Here is a 15,420-nt window from a genome sequence, read left to right as displayed (position 1 = left end):
TTAAAACAATAAATTTACAAAATTTTAATAGAGAAGGATCATCCGTTTAATCGAAAAAGATGAACACGTTTTGAAATGAAAGATAGGTCAAATTCAACAGGTCAAAAAGTTTCTTTTTTTGAATTACACGATACGTTTAGCCCTATATGACTCATTCGTCAGATGTAAACCTTCCATTTAAACGGATCGTGTATTATAACCTGAAGAACAAGTGTATTTGTCCCGGCGAACTCGAACATCACCTGCACTGTTTTGAATAGTAAACCTATGGTCGAATTTTTGACAATAACTGGAAAAAAGAAAACAAAATCTCGAGGATTATTTTAATTGATTAAGAATAATTTTTTTTGTTGCATATTTCAAGAAAATGTTTATTTTGGCAGGAAAAAAACTTGCAAATAAATATTGCAGAGTAGTTAGCAACCTTTTTAACTTTGTCATGACAATAGTTCAACAAGAGAATTCAACAAATTTAAACTAATTTAACAAACTGCGCAAATAATCGAGATATTATGTAGGTGTTAAAGGCTGGAAAAAAGAGAAGGAAAACCTCCAGAATTATTTTAATTGGTGAAGAATGAAAAAATGGATATTGTTCTTGTAAGACTTTTTGCGTTTTGAGAATTTGGTAAGTAATAATAAACTTTTCGCGTTTAAAGAAATTTACAACTTTGCGGAAAAAATGTTTGTGTTTTTTTCATTTGAAATTTCTAAAGAAATAAACTTTTGCAAAAAGGGGAAAAAACGCTATTAAAGTCTGATGAGCGCGTCGGATGACTGCTCTGATACTAGTTTTGGGTAGCCACATAACCTCTAACACCCAATGACCTCTGCACAATTCCGATTAAGAAAGAAGTATGAGAGAATACACAAAATATTTCCAAAATACCAGTCATCATCTCGTTCTATACAATATACATAAAAATGCACTATCATTTATTGGCAAAATTTACAAAGATTGTGTAAACTTAGTTACAATCGAAAGAATTGTTGCCATGGAGATTGTGACTACGTTAGTCGTGGACACGAGCACGAAGGCGCAGTTTACTCATGAAAAAATTCAACAAGAAACAAAACGTAGTAAAAAATAGTTGCAAAATGCCATTCATGTATATATTATTGATTAATAAGCATTTTTTAAAGTAACAAAAAAGATTGAAAAAAATTGAAAACACTGTTGAAATCAGCTTGTCCATACATAAAATTTTAAAATCAGGACAGGAGTTTGTCATTACGATTGAAATAAATATACCGTTCAAATTTTTAGTTTTACGGATGAATTTTTTTTCTCCTTTGAATTTCTATCCTGGTTAAACATCTACGCAATTTAAAAATAGTACTAAAAATAAAATAACGCATCGCTGACTCTAATTTGTTGTGTGACGAAAGTTTTTTTAACTGCAGAGTAAATAATAAGTCATTATAAAGCATGATTTGTTAATGGAGGTCTTTATGGAAACTCAAACTCGTCAACATCGTCTTCTGGCACCGCCATAACAGGAGTTCTCCAATAACAAAATAATGTGTATTCTGATCTCGATGGATCGGTCGTTTTCGAAGAAGTTAAAGGAGGAAACATTTGGTCAACCAAGTCGATTAGTTTGCCATACCTAAGCATTTTAATACTGACTGTTACTACCTCAGTAAAAAGCTCCAAATTTTTAAAACTAAAATGAGGGAAAAACTTACGATGAAGTGAACGCATTCGTCAGTTCGTGCTTGATCTCTCCCTAAACCAATGTCAGTAAAAAACTATATTCTGCGAACGTAAAATCTGTTTTAATTACAAGCTTGTGGGAAAGAACTACCGATTAAACTTCGATAGCTTACCGTAACTACTTAAAATGTACCGTATTTTTCTAATTTAGCGCGGCCGAAAAACTAATTATTTTGGGCATGTCGCAGTAATAATAAGAGGAGATAAATTATCTGTCATATCAACTAAAGCCCGAAGTAAAAATTTTGAGAAAAATTTGATCATTACCGCACTTAATTAGTGGAAAAAACTGTCTTCTCATTTTATCTTTTATTTTCAGTTTATTTTAATTCCCCCCCCCCCCCCCCCCCCTCAAAGTTTTCAATCTCAGCCAATGTTTTATCTTGTATTTGAGAAAAAGTTTTTTGTTCGAAATTTGAAATGTAAACTCGGCAGGTAGCTCTAATCCACCCTGATTAATGTCCATCGAGTATGGTCTTAGTCTGTATCAACAAGCTGTTTAAAGCCATTCCAAGAAAGTGCTCGGTTGCATATGTGGCAAAAATTATTGAAAAGCATGATCAGATTTCGTCCACCCAGTCGCCAAGATATGATTAGGTAGAGGAAGCTTAAAACACCATTGCACTAGACACCGGGAAAATTTGAAATGGATCCTTTTTTATAAAAGATGCATTGAAATGCTTCCAAGCAACGTGAAGATGATGATGAAGTTAATGAAGACAATTCTTTTACATTGCAAATTTATGTTGTAGTCAATCCGCAACATAATTAGAGGAAATTTTGATCTTAACTGCACTAAATAAGAGGAAAATTGAAAATTCCCAATACTTTACCCGTACTATTATTTTGAGGGCAAAAGATTATTAAAAATTTGCAAAATGGCTATCTGCACTAATTAGAGGCCGCATTAAATTAGAAAGATTACGGCAACAAGATGAGCATCATGTATACCTTATAGTTGATTGTAAAGATGCGAGAAATTGGAATACCAACTGCTCGATATGCCCAAACGTCCTGAAACGACATTTAAAAAAGCTTTAAAGACAACCAAAAAAAGATTTTTACATTCAGCTCATAGAAGAAAATTACTATACATTTAGTCGATTTCCGAAACCAGAAAAGAACGGATTGGAGGTTTTCGGAAATAAGCTCTGCACGTCTCGCATACACGATATCTTGAATTCTTCTGGCTTTCGTTCGATCACCTCTCTAAACATGAGAACAAAAATTGTACCATCGTGTCCTGTATATAGCTTTCGTGGCCTATGTACTGAATGACAATGAAAAACATTGTAATCAGAAACATTGAAAGACCTACTGTCAATTTTATTGGTAACCGAAGCATATTTGACAAACATATTATCATTATTATGACTTTCTTATTACTTACTTTTTAAATGCATTAAATAGTGAAGTAGGAGTCAAGAGAACTGGGCCATCAGGTAATGTCGTTTCTCCTTGTTTAACACTCTTTAAAAAATCTCTTGTAATTTGAGCCTAAAACGAAACAGATGGAGGGTAAGTCCCAACCTACAGACTCGTCTTGATTACATAAAGCGTCTAAAGCAAAACATTATAATGCAAAACATACCTGTCCAATCGCCCTCGCAGATAAATACATAAAGTTATAGCCATTCTTTTTTATCTTACTAAACAATCCAGTGACGTTACTCTGTGACCAGTCTTTACCAACAGCGGGAAGGATTTGCCCCAATACATCTGATCGGGTTATGGTCCCGTCAATATCAGAAATTACAATTTTATCGGAATAATTCCAGAGAAAGATACGAGCGTCACAAGATGCAGTGCCCTAAAAAGATCGAAGTTTGTCATTTGGCAATACTATCCCAGCTGTGCAGTAAAAGTACCTCAGTTTTATAAATAAATACCTATCGATCATTTTAAATAATTCCAAAAATTTACTTTTTTTCAAACAAAAGCACTACCTTAATCAGACAAACATTCGTGCGGACAATTTTAAATCCTCGCGAAACAGTTTTGATAAAAAAAGAAAACGTTCGATTTAAAGTTCATTGTATCAATTTTTTAAATACATGTACAAAAAAACAAAAAAACATTTGAATATCCATATATAGAATTTTTAAACGTGTTTTGAATCAAAGTTTATTTTTCGTCAGAAGAAGAGTCTATCACACAAATTCAACGCCATTTTGCTTGTTGCTCATTTTTGCGATGAATGTTGATAATAAAAACGCAGTGGATTTAAATTTGTCAACATTTCTTACTGTTTTTTTGGCGGAGTGATGCGAGGTTTTAGATTTACTGTAAGCTAGCCACGTTACCAATTCTCTGGTGAAGTTAATTTTTAAAATTTACAGTAACAATTTTGGTTTCTATGAGGTTAAAAGTTATTGTAGTGAAGGCTTTTTAGCTAATCATCGCAGCAGATTTCCCGCATAAAACCGATCGAAAATAGCTATCAGTTAATAACGAAATGTTTTTTACGAAAATTTAATAAGAGTTAAATTTTTTGGAAATAACAAATTCGCGAAATTAAATCCTTGCGAAATACGATTTTTTTTGACCTCGCGAAATTAAATCCAAGCGAAAAATTTGTCTAATAATTGAAATAAAAAAGAGTTATAAACATGCAAATAAATTACCAAATTTCCCATGTTATATAACAATTTCAACTTGAAATGTAAGTTAAAATATACAACTCTGTAAGCTCTTATTTTAAAGGGATTTTGCTTACTGCCAAAAAAAAGCAAAAAAAGTGAAGTTGGTAAAAATGGTTGGTCTATAAAAAAAATCAGTGGCAAATCTAATTTTTAGTTATCACCAAGTTAGGTCGCCTTTTACCGAATTTTTACTGATAAGAGCACAAAGATACGGAATCTCTTTTATTCACCAAATTTTATGAAACAATTCATATTCCGAAGAATCTGGTATACACGCTGGCTATCCATGTCATAACACGTACCTGGTATCTCGTCGTGACTGTAAACGTTACTTTGTTGGCGCCATGTTGAAGATTCAATGAACGCCAATGTTCTGACGTCAAACGCAAAGTCTTCTTAAACTCAGTGAAATCGGTTTGATCAACTGTGTGCACAGAGATACTTCCATTCTCTAACTCCAACTCGTCAGCACTGCTCAACTGTCGTTGGGGTGTCAGATGTGATCCTTTCTTGTCGTCATTTTTATCTTCGTCGGATGATTCCTAAAAAAACACGTTGTTACTTTCCTTAAGTTTTTGAAAAATAGTGATTGACGGAAAGTTATTTTGACAACCAACCTCGGGCGCAGTTCTCCACGAAAACCATCCCCGCCTTTTTTTAGGCATGTATTTTTGCTTGAGTTGCTTTAAACTGTCCTAAACACGAATGACACTATAAAACTTTATTCCCACACATTTTGGCCAGAACTAAATTTGGCGATTTTCGTCTGAAATCGATAAATTAAACGCTCGCCAAATTTAATTTTTTTCATCCATCGTAAAAATAAATGCTCGTTAAATTTTTTTTTTTTTCATCTTTGCCACATTTAATACATAAAAATTCAACTCTTTCACAGACAAAAAATGTGTTCTTCGGTTTTAATACAAGGTAATTTAAGGTTTTAATATAATTTACTTGATAACTTATCATTAGTTACAATATTATTGTATTTTTCTTTCGTCTTTTCATTTTTCTTTCGTTAATTCCGAAATTTGTAATGGCCATAAAAATGTTTCTTGATGCTGAGTACTTGTAGGCTTATTTGAAGGTTTCTTCTTTTTCTTTTTCGCCTTAAAAATGAGTGCTTCGTCAATTGCTTCAATATGTAAAAAGCAAGCAATAATTTCTTTATTTTTCGGCTAGACGTTTTTTTCTTCTAATAAGTTCTACTAGTTTCAATTACCCGAGTAGTCCGTATCAAAAGGTAGCAAAGCTCGGACAACTAACTCCTAAATTCTGTTCTTTTTTCTCAGTATGCATGTTTTGCCAAGTAGGGTTGAAGGGAAGGTACAACCTCAAAAATAACATAATTTTGGATACAAAGTACTTTTCCCCATCATTTTAAAGGACTTTTCGTAAAAATTGCTAAAATTCTGGGTATAGATATAAAACTATAAAGAATTATGAGAATAATAAGCAACTGCAATTCGGATAAGGGGGAAGGGGCTAAATAATTTTAGGACACTATTAACTGTATGCAATACAAACCCGATAAAACTTACAGGCAGCAAAGTTTTTTGATACACCAAATGCGACATAAGAAAGGGCGCTGCAACCGCCCAATTGTAGTACCTGAAAAAGAAGTATAGTTGATTGAAGCTCCACATTGACACGAAAACATGTTTCTGCTGGCTACAAATCAAAACACACCTGTTATCTATCCTGATGACCAGCTTCGGATCGTTCAGTAATTCTGGATTTTCACAAAACTGTTCATATGTTACTCGTGACTCTAAAAACTTCTCTAAAAAATACGTATTCGTTAGTCTGGTAAATGCTATGAGGGAAATTTTATAAAACAGCTGTCCTGGATTAACTAAAAATGCAAGAACTTTGGGGAGGGGAGCTCATTTCATTAAACATGTTCCTTAAATATACTTTAATACACCTATTTCCATATCCATTCTGCCATTAATGAAAACGAGGCCGTACTTTTATAAAACAAGGCATTTTGTAAACAAACAGGCGCAGTGCATCAGTGCTTCCTGCTTCATATTTAAGTTGAATTTGGAATTGTTTATGGATAGTTAAGTTGATAGTTTTTTCCGATATAGTCTTTTAAAGTTGCTTCAGTGTTAAACAAGTTATTTTAAGCTAATATGGTGGACACATCTACACCCAAACCTTCGTTATGTTTTGTGGCTAGCTGTAGCTGTGCACATCTCCAGATTTGTCAGTTATGTACTTTAAAACTTTAAATATTGGTTTTAATTTAAGGCTAAACGATGTCCAAAGGATACTGTACACTTTTTTCAAGGAATAAAACCAATTATCAGTGCTTCTAAAGTTTAGCTAGCATAGTAATGTGTCAGTAGCTAGCATAGTTATATTAGTTATAGTGAGAGAATTACAGGGAATTCTCAGATCCGGGTTAACATGGTTTAAATTTTCTAATCATTTTCAACAAAAATGAACAACATATTTATATTTATGGAAACATGCAAATTTCTAAGCTTATACACTAAGTACAACTGCATCTAATAATAGCCAAACCTTTGATGTTTTTGAGGAGATGACCACGCAATTCAACTGCAGTGAAAATGTTTCAATGCTGTTACATATTACGATCAAACTCTTTGAAAACTTTAAAATACAATAAATGCTGTTCTAATAATATTTTGGTGTTCCAGATAATTTTTGCTGATAAGTCCAAATATGTGACTCATTTTCTGTGAAGTTCTTTGTTTTGTTTTTCAAAATTTGACAATGTTAACCCAACCAATGTTAAGTAGTCGAATGAGTTCCCTCCTTCCAATAAGCCTTCCCTTTCAATAAGCAAAAATGCCAGAAGTTTGTGTCCTCGTCAGGAAAAAAACATCCAAGTTAAAAAACGAAAAAAAAAACAGTGAATTAAAAGTTTCAAGCTGCAAATCTCTTTTCAAATCTACATAACCAAGTATGCGACTGTAGATATATTTTCTTGGATATAAATTTAATGTCTTATATTTTTGGGAAGTATAGTTATAATCAGTGTTAGAGAAGTATTGCTATATATAAAGCAGTTTTGCAGACACAAATATGCAAGCAACATTGAGGAATGAAAATACATTTGTAAAAAATGTTATTGGCTTATAATTACGTTTAAACGTAATTTACATTCACGCATGTTTACGTTATCTCCAATATGTGTTTTTATAAATATATAGCATGAAAACAAACATTTCATTGCAATGTAGCAGTGATATACACGAAGAAAATATAATTGCAGATTATTGTTTACATTTACCTTTTGTTGTCATAAATGACACCAATAAGCAATGTTTTGCTGCCATAATTTGGAGGATTGTTTTTATACAAAATTGGCAACAGTTTTAAAACAGAATAAAGATTCAAGTACGTCAGAAAAGCATGGTGTAGCAATCTTTTTTTTTCCAAGACACATACAAAATCGAAAATTTCAATTATAATGTAATGTTGATTTTCTGCATCTTTGTCAAAATAGAATCAAACGTTCTGCCTTAAAAGAATTCATGTATAGCTATGTAACAATAATAGCTATATGCACAAACTCTTAAAAAATGACTTCACTAAGGCTAGAGCTAGCTACTCACAATTTTTAAGGGATGCTTACCAATATTTAGCTCTGTAAAGCTTTGTTAGATTAAGGGTGATATTTTCTAGTTTGTATTTAAAATAAAGAAACCTAATTTTGCCAACATCAATCACATGTAATAGTGTTTTTTAAGTAGTTACTAGCTAGCTATTAATAGCTTATTTTAAAACAAACATTTGACGTTTTCTGTCACTGCACCTCCTTTAATATCAAGGATCAAAATAAATTGTACTATCCTTTTCTTTCCATCTAATTTATTGAAAAACGAAGTTAAATTACAATAATAAACTTTTAAACATTATAAACAACCTATCTTCCTATATTTCCGTGCATTTTAAAAAAAATGCTCAACACTTGCCTCGTTTTAACAAATAAGTCCTCGTTTTGATTACGGCAAAGTGGATATGGAAAATGGGGTATTAAATGACAACTAGTCGTTAGCCCGTGGAAAATCCACGGGTTTGCCCGTCTTTTTTATACCGCATTGAGTGCTTCTCGCTATTGCGCAGCTAAGCTACCATTTTGCGGGACAGACAGACAGACAGACAGACAGACAGACAGACAGACAGACAGACAGACAGACAGACAGACAGACAGACAGACAGACAGACAGACAGACAGACAGACAGACAGACATATACGGGCATTATAATATAGATGGCAGAGAAAATGCAGAAAGTGTGGGTAGGTGTTAAAATACAGGAAGTGTGGGTAAGTGTGAAAATGCAGGAAGTGTGGGTAAGTGTGAAAATGCAGAAAGTGTGGGCAGGTGTGAAAATGCAGAAAGTGTGGACAGGTGTGAAAATGCAGCATTTTTCTCTTCAGTTTGAACTTACTTTTGAGTGTCAAATAAACGTGCCCCTCCACTTTTTAATATATCCGCATGCTGGAGGTTAAATTTACGAGAAACGAATACATTTTTATTTATTTGTTTGGTGTTAATTAGTTTTTTTTGTGAATAAAGAAGTGCAGAAGAAATTGTTGTTTTTCTAATATTCTTCTTGAATAAAATGGATTGCGCAATTGTTTAAATTTCCTTGAATTTCATTAGTTAAAAAGCTCAAGAGAAAAATTACGCGCTCATAAAGTCAAATGAGTTCAACTTTTTAAGAAAAGCTCGGGAGCAACTCTTGACATTAGTCATTTTACTTTAATGCGCAATGGGCAACATATATATGAAAGATTGGAATACCTGGTTCAACCATCCTATTCTTCAGGTCGCCACACAATGACATATCAAGTTCACCAGGTTCACTAAACACGGATGATTATTAAACAGATACTGTGTAATTTAAAAAAAGCTTCACGCAATCACAAAGATTTCACGAGGAAGCAAACATTTTGAAAAAATGTTTTTTGTAAGAAAAAATATATATATACAGTGGACTTTTTTATCTCGACTTCGCCAGGGACAAAAAAATGTGTTTTGGATAGAGAAAGTTAGAGAAAATTCTCATAAAAATTTAAATTTTAGTTAACAAAACAAAAAGGGTATCAAAGGATTATTCACACAATCCGCAGGAATGTGTGTTTGGTTTAGCCTTTCTTCGTCTCCGGATAAAAAATGAACACATTGGTGAATCTTTTACGCGGAGCCACCTCCCATGCGTTCATACGTAAATTTTAGGCATAGTTTTTATTTCCCTGAAGTAACTTCCCTGAAACTTTTTTATTTACATTAGTATTGTTTACTGCAAGGCCAGGTTTTATTCGAAAATCGCCAAAAAACTTGAAGAAAGAAAGAAAGAGCTAGTTAGCAAATAAATACTGTTGACATATAAGATAAAGTTTTGTTTATACCGTAAAAATTTATTGCTTCTTACCTTTTTTCAACTTATTTAGCCACCCTTTGGATGCTTTAAAAGTCGTAAAATCAAAACTTTGGGCATTGGGCCGTCAATCAAATTTTTTTGGCTTTTTGCAAAGAAAAGCTGCTATGTTTACTTCTTCAAAGTCACAACCACGAAGTTTCTTTAAAAAGAAAGAGGTTTTTTCTAAAGCTTGAAACAATATTTGCTTATTCCTCATCCCAGTAGAAATATTGTTTCTTGTAACACCAAACTTCTCTGATGCTTGACATTCCATTTTCAATTAGATCAAGGCTTTTAAAGGCATAAAAAGATACACAAAAAATGATATACAAGAGCACCGAATGTCTTTTCTATTTCTAAATTTTTTGAACCAAAGTTTTGTTTTCAAGTTTTCTTTTGACGGCTGTCATCTTGACAATGGAGTAAAATAAAGCCTACTTTTTCCTTGTTGGCATCCAAATTTAAATTTCAAATGTTTTGGGTCAAAATTTTGTTCTTCTTGCTGTGTAAATGAACCATTAGACACGATAAACGTTCGAGATAGAGAGGGAAAAAGTCGCAAGTGACTAGATTTTTGTTCGAAATAGAGAAGAATTCAGAGAAAGAAGTTCAATATAAAAAAGGGAAATAGCTTAGGGTGTACACAAATGTCCAAGGGACCGAGACCTTTGTTCGAGATAGAGAGAAGTTCGAGATAAGGGGATCCACTGTATATAATTTGATATTAAAAAACCTTAGATCTGAAAGTGGTAGAGTGTCGTCTTTATTTTGCTCGTCAGTTGGAGAAGAGGTGGCATTAGTGTGTTCTTCATTATCTCCAATTGATGACGTCACTGGTGTCGACTCTCGCCCACATCCGGAGTCGACGTCATCGATAGAATTCGCCCTACAACAACAACGGAAAATACCTTGACATCCTACTTTTTTACAGTGTAACACCCATATTCAGAATGATTTTATTTACCTATTCAGATATAGTTGCGCAACCTCCCTGTCAGCTGCCAAAACATCCTCCAACAACAAACCCTCGGAAGAGCTAACTTTTTCTTGCAGTGTCTCTCGCTTAGCCTTTCTATGTTTCTCTGCCTTTCTCTTTCGCTCCGTAGTGCTGGATTTATTGTCCCTCGGACTCTTTTTTTGAATAGCAGGACTCTAAACAAATCGAGCAACATATTATTTAACATGTCTATTTTGTACACTTACAATGTAATATCCGCCTTTGTTTAAATAACATACAAGAAAAACGATTTTAAGAAACGCAACCATGAGATTACTGCCAATAGTTAACTCGCGAATTAAGAAATAAATATATGAATGAAATGAAAGGACTCCTGCATTAAGATACAAAATCATTAGTCCGGCTTAATAAATTCGTTTAAAGTCAAGAAACACCTGGGCTGAGCATATTGGAATTACTTTAGCTATTTAAATGTATTGTAGGAAATATTTTTTAGACTTCAAACCTTTGGAAGCATGCCCCACTCCCAGGTTATATTTTGATTAACCGATGATGTCTTTTCAACACCAACTTCTGCCTCAGTGTCACTAAATATCTGACGAATCGGTGATGGATCTTCAGGGCTAAATATAATGCATACAAGGAATTGTTAAAATGAGGTCATGCTTCACTAGAGCATTATAAGCAATTATGTGCATAAATATGAACAAGCAAGGCTAGCACTCACAAAAGAGATGGTATCACGAAAACAGACATGATTGAACACAGACAAACGCCAGTCCGCTAGGTATCCTTACATACACATACTAATGTAGAAGTAACACATACACTAACAGTATGCATGCATACATGTCTATATTTGGGAAGGCAGAAACAACACGATTTCATTACCTTCGTGATAGTGGGGTTGATATAGGGCTGTCCATATCTGAGAGGGGGTAATTTGATTGCAGTTCTCTGATTTTGGAAGTTGCTAATGCTGGAATTGATAAATGCTAAAAAGGAAAATCAGACAGCTGTTACTATTTCACTTTTGATTTAAAAAATGACCCTTCAACTTAGAACTCTGTCTTATTACTCAGAAAGAAAATGACTAGACTTTCTGTCAAACTTTCTATAACCATTTTCTAATCCCTGTGAAATCCTAAAAATTTTTTACATCCTTCAATCTGTCAAAATAAATAATATTGTGGCTTTGTGTAACCACATATTGGACATGGACACACATTACTCTGGTAAAGTCACCAAAAATCTAGTTAAGCAGCTGACTTACTTGTTCATGGTCTTGGTTTAGCCCATATAACATTGTCTTATCTACACCAGGTATTGCAATATTATCTGATTGATGCTTACGTATATCATTGTTTGGCTGAAACAAAATAAAACTCAATACAAAATACTTTTCGTGTTTATGTGAAAATTAACGTTTCTACTTCCAAAGCATAAGTCATTAAAACAAAAGTCCATTTTTAACTTTTCTTGAATTAAAACTCACGAAATAAAATCTTGCGGCTAAGAATCTAGTTCAAATTTTCTCTTTGTTGCAAAGAAACGCAAAATCATTACCACAAATATGGTAAAAATATGACGAAAATTATCCCACAGTTAAACTAAGTTGTCATAAAAAGTGCATAAACAAGGTCTATGTTTCTTTTTCAGCCACCAATCATGGCTAAAATTGTGGAAAGCTAATTATATTTTAATCCGAAAAAAAGGTTTATTTCAAGACACGGATGTGTGCTGGTTGGTTTAACTCTTATACAATAGAATTTTACTCACACTTTCGTTTGGAATGATAGGCATAGAAGATGTTCTGGTTGCTTTTACATTCATAGTCAAGTAGTCCGAATTCTGTGTCTCTTCGTCATCCGTAATAAAATCCTTGACATTTTCCTACATATGCAAAGAATTAAGGTTTCAAAGCATGTATTTTCAACTTGGAATAAAGAAGAGTAGTTTAACTGTTTTATCCATAATAGTGTGCACAAGCGTAATTGGGAGTTCCTTAAGGTTTAGCAAAGCAAAATAATTTTACATCCAGTGAAGTTTTCATAAGAATTCCTTAAATTTTTAAAAACCCTTTATATTTTTTATTAGCATGCATTATATTTCAACCGAACAGGATATGATGACTAGATATTAAATTACCTACAAAATATCAATGATCTTCTGAAAATGTCAAATGTAATATAACAGGCGTGAAAGTGTTACAATAGCTGTCAAACATTGAAAATGTAAATTCCACATTCGAAAGCTGAAAGAGCAGTTTTAAACACTATCACCACTCACATGACTAAATTGAAAATCAAGCAAATTTGATGAAGAAGGTAATGGTGATGTTGCAAGATTTAAAGGTATGCTCTCCTTCATTGATGCGCGCTCCACAAAGAATGCTTCACCAGCTACACCGAGTTTCATTTGCAAATCCACTTCAACATTGTTGATAGCAATTTCAACCTGAAAGGGATTTTGTAATATTGTAATAGTCAGAATGTTGAATGTTAAAGCTTACACATTGATTCTCAAAAAACAGTTTGTTGTGTGACACATTTTAAAATTTGGCAAATTTATGTAACTAAAAATTAAACAAGTAGAGCAGCCTTAAATACTATTCTTTAGTTACTGACTTGGGGCTTCTAATATATTAATTGGTATGACCACAGAAAAAACCATACAAAGCACTTGGTCGAGGGCAGAGACCTTACAAGCTGATTCTGTACTTTTGATCTTTGAACTCACAACACAACATGAAAACCAGTCAGTATCCATTTTTATATACTACTAGTTTTTTGACCTGTATTATCAATACTTGTCCAAGCCTGCATCTGTTCAGGTACATGATTAATTCTTTTTTTCTCTTCTAGCGATTGCTTTAAATTCAGGCATTGGTGATCAATAATAATATAAACATAGTGTAAAAACATTTTAAATAAAACAATCAAGTCAAAAAAATTTCCATTTACTTACAACTTTCTCACGACTGCTCAGTACTCCCAGTTTCCCAAAGCGTACATGAAACGGACTTCCAATAAAACTGCCATCTTCTTGTTTAATGACCACAATATCAATGGCACCTGTTAGTGTTGCAGCATTTATTTGATTGTAGATACCTGCTACACTTTTTACCACATTCCCAATGTAATACATTTCCAATAACAATCGTCATTGGCAATAATGTTGTAATTAACTATAATGTACAATTAAGTAATTTAGTTAGGCATTAAGACAGTGTGAATGAATGAATAAATGGTTTCTACACCTACAATGACATCTTTGTTATTCTCCATTGTAAGCACCTCACACATTGATTATTGATAATTATCTTTTCTCTGTTGTTATTGTATAGATTCACTTTTATTTTATTTTTTTAATTATTAAAAGTATATAAACTAATCATAAAAAAAAAATTAACCTAAATATGATTGTAAAGTTGTTCAAGAACTAAAAAATCTTGCAGCAAATCAGTATTCTCTTTCGAAATAAATTTTATGACTATATTACACTACCTGATTAACCATAGATTTATATTAAAAATCAAACAGTGTGAAATTCATATGACTTTTGGCTGTCATAATTACTGTTGTTATTATAAAGTTTCTATGATAAAATTGAACAATAAGTACGTTGTATGAGTATTACCACACCTATACCTGTTATTGACATCAGGTGTCTGTTTTGCCTCATATGATATCATAGTGTTTGAGTATAAATATCTACACATTGATTATCTAATTTCTATCAAGAAATGTGAAGGTTAAAGACTCTACCCACCCTCCCCATTATTGTTGGCAGAACTCTGATTTTGTTAAATTTTTTTATGTGATGTCATATGAGAAAACCCCTTTGTAGCTGTATCTGGGAGCACTGTAGGCAATGCATTTTCCATTAATCGCTTATTATTATTAATTTTGTTGCAACTATCATTATTGAAATAGGTGATACAAAACATGGATAATAAAAATTGGATTTACAATTTTAACATTTTCTTTATAGAAAGGTTAACAAAGAAGATATTTTGATTTGCAAACTGTGATTAGCAGTCTTGGTCATAAATGGTGTGCAATCGCACACGCACAGCTCCGCACACGCCATGTGAAATTCGGGCGTGCTCTTTATCACACGCCTTGTTCTACTTTGTACACACGCCAAGCAGAACTGAGCTTTTTCAGAGTAATCCCTTACACAAACTTTACCCAATACATAATTGTTCTTCCGTGTTAAAATGTATCTCTAAAATGTATTTTGTATTAAATACCTACCTTCATTAAAACTGCTGACGTGAGATACATTTCAAATGTTTTGCGTCGGCATTGCATCAACAATATTTTTTTTGTTTTTCAGCTGGCAAAAAATTTCGTCATTAACCTTGTATTGATCTCCTTAAGACGATGACAAATGGAGATGAAGTACAAGTCCTATTGACCTACCTTCCCGATGGTGTACTTCTTAAGTTAATAGTTCTGTCCCAACTAGCTCTCTATGTTTTATGATAAACTGATTGGGAAGTAAGTTCTACACGTGCTATTTACGAACTGAAGGTCAGGGCATCATTAAGTTGAATATCGCAGAAGTCACCGGTGACATGCTTCAAAAATGGCTGTCAATGGCACAGTTCAATGCAAAGCAAAACTGTACAGGAGACCCAATTGTTAGAGTCTTCGCAGAACATCTCTTCTCACAAAACCGAGGGCAGGGCTGAC

General features: G+C 33.1%; 1 protein-coding gene across 1 annotated transcript; it reads right to left on the bottom strand.

Annotated features, from left to right (window-relative positions):
- Positions 1–877: 877 nt before the first annotated feature.
- On the bottom strand, positions 878–14,007 carry LOC130647281 (phosphatidate phosphatase LPIN3-like). The gene is made up of 20 exons (XM_057453077.1): positions 13,984–14,007; positions 13,688–13,907; positions 13,010–13,177; positions 12,500–12,613; positions 11,994–12,089; positions 11,612–11,715; positions 11,226–11,343; positions 10,727–10,914; positions 10,496–10,648; positions 9,144–9,205; positions 6,049–6,142; positions 5,901–5,970; positions 4,977–5,054; positions 4,662–4,901; positions 3,309–3,527; positions 3,108–3,214; positions 2,812–2,926; positions 2,669–2,731; positions 1,690–1,730; positions 878–1,610 (listed from the first exon to the last, which is right to left on the bottom strand). Exons 2-20 carry the CDS (start codon positions 13,865–13,867, stop codon positions 1,451–1,453), a joined length of 2,370 nt encoding a protein of 789 aa, XP_057309060.1. The 5' UTR covers positions 13,868–13,907; positions 13,984–14,007; the 3' UTR covers positions 878–1,450.
- Between the last annotated feature and the right edge of the window lie 1,413 nt (positions 14,008–15,420).

This window comes from Hydractinia symbiolongicarpus, chromosome 6 (genome assembly GCF_029227915.1).
Source record: "Hydractinia symbiolongicarpus strain clone_291-10 chromosome 6, HSymV2.1, whole genome shotgun sequence".
Lineage (NCBI taxonomy): Eukaryota > Metazoa > Cnidaria > Hydrozoa > Anthoathecata > Hydractiniidae > Hydractinia > Hydractinia symbiolongicarpus.
Note: the sequence above shows the minus strand (reverse complement) of the source record. Positions and strands in the feature narration are given on the sequence as shown.

Coding starts and splice junctions, on each gene's coding strand:
- LOC130647281 (XM_057453077.1), bottom strand. CDS start 13,867: ATGTATTACATTGGGAATGTGGTAAAAAGTGTAGCAGGTATCTACAAT. Junction 11,716..11,993: donor TAAACCAAGACCATGAACAA/GTAAGTCAGCTG, acceptor TTTCCTTTTTAG/CATTTATCAATTCCAGCATT. Junction 4,902..4,976: donor CGTGGAGAACTGCGCCCGAG/GTTGGTTGTCAA, acceptor GTGTTTTTTTAG/GAATCATCCGACGAAGATAA.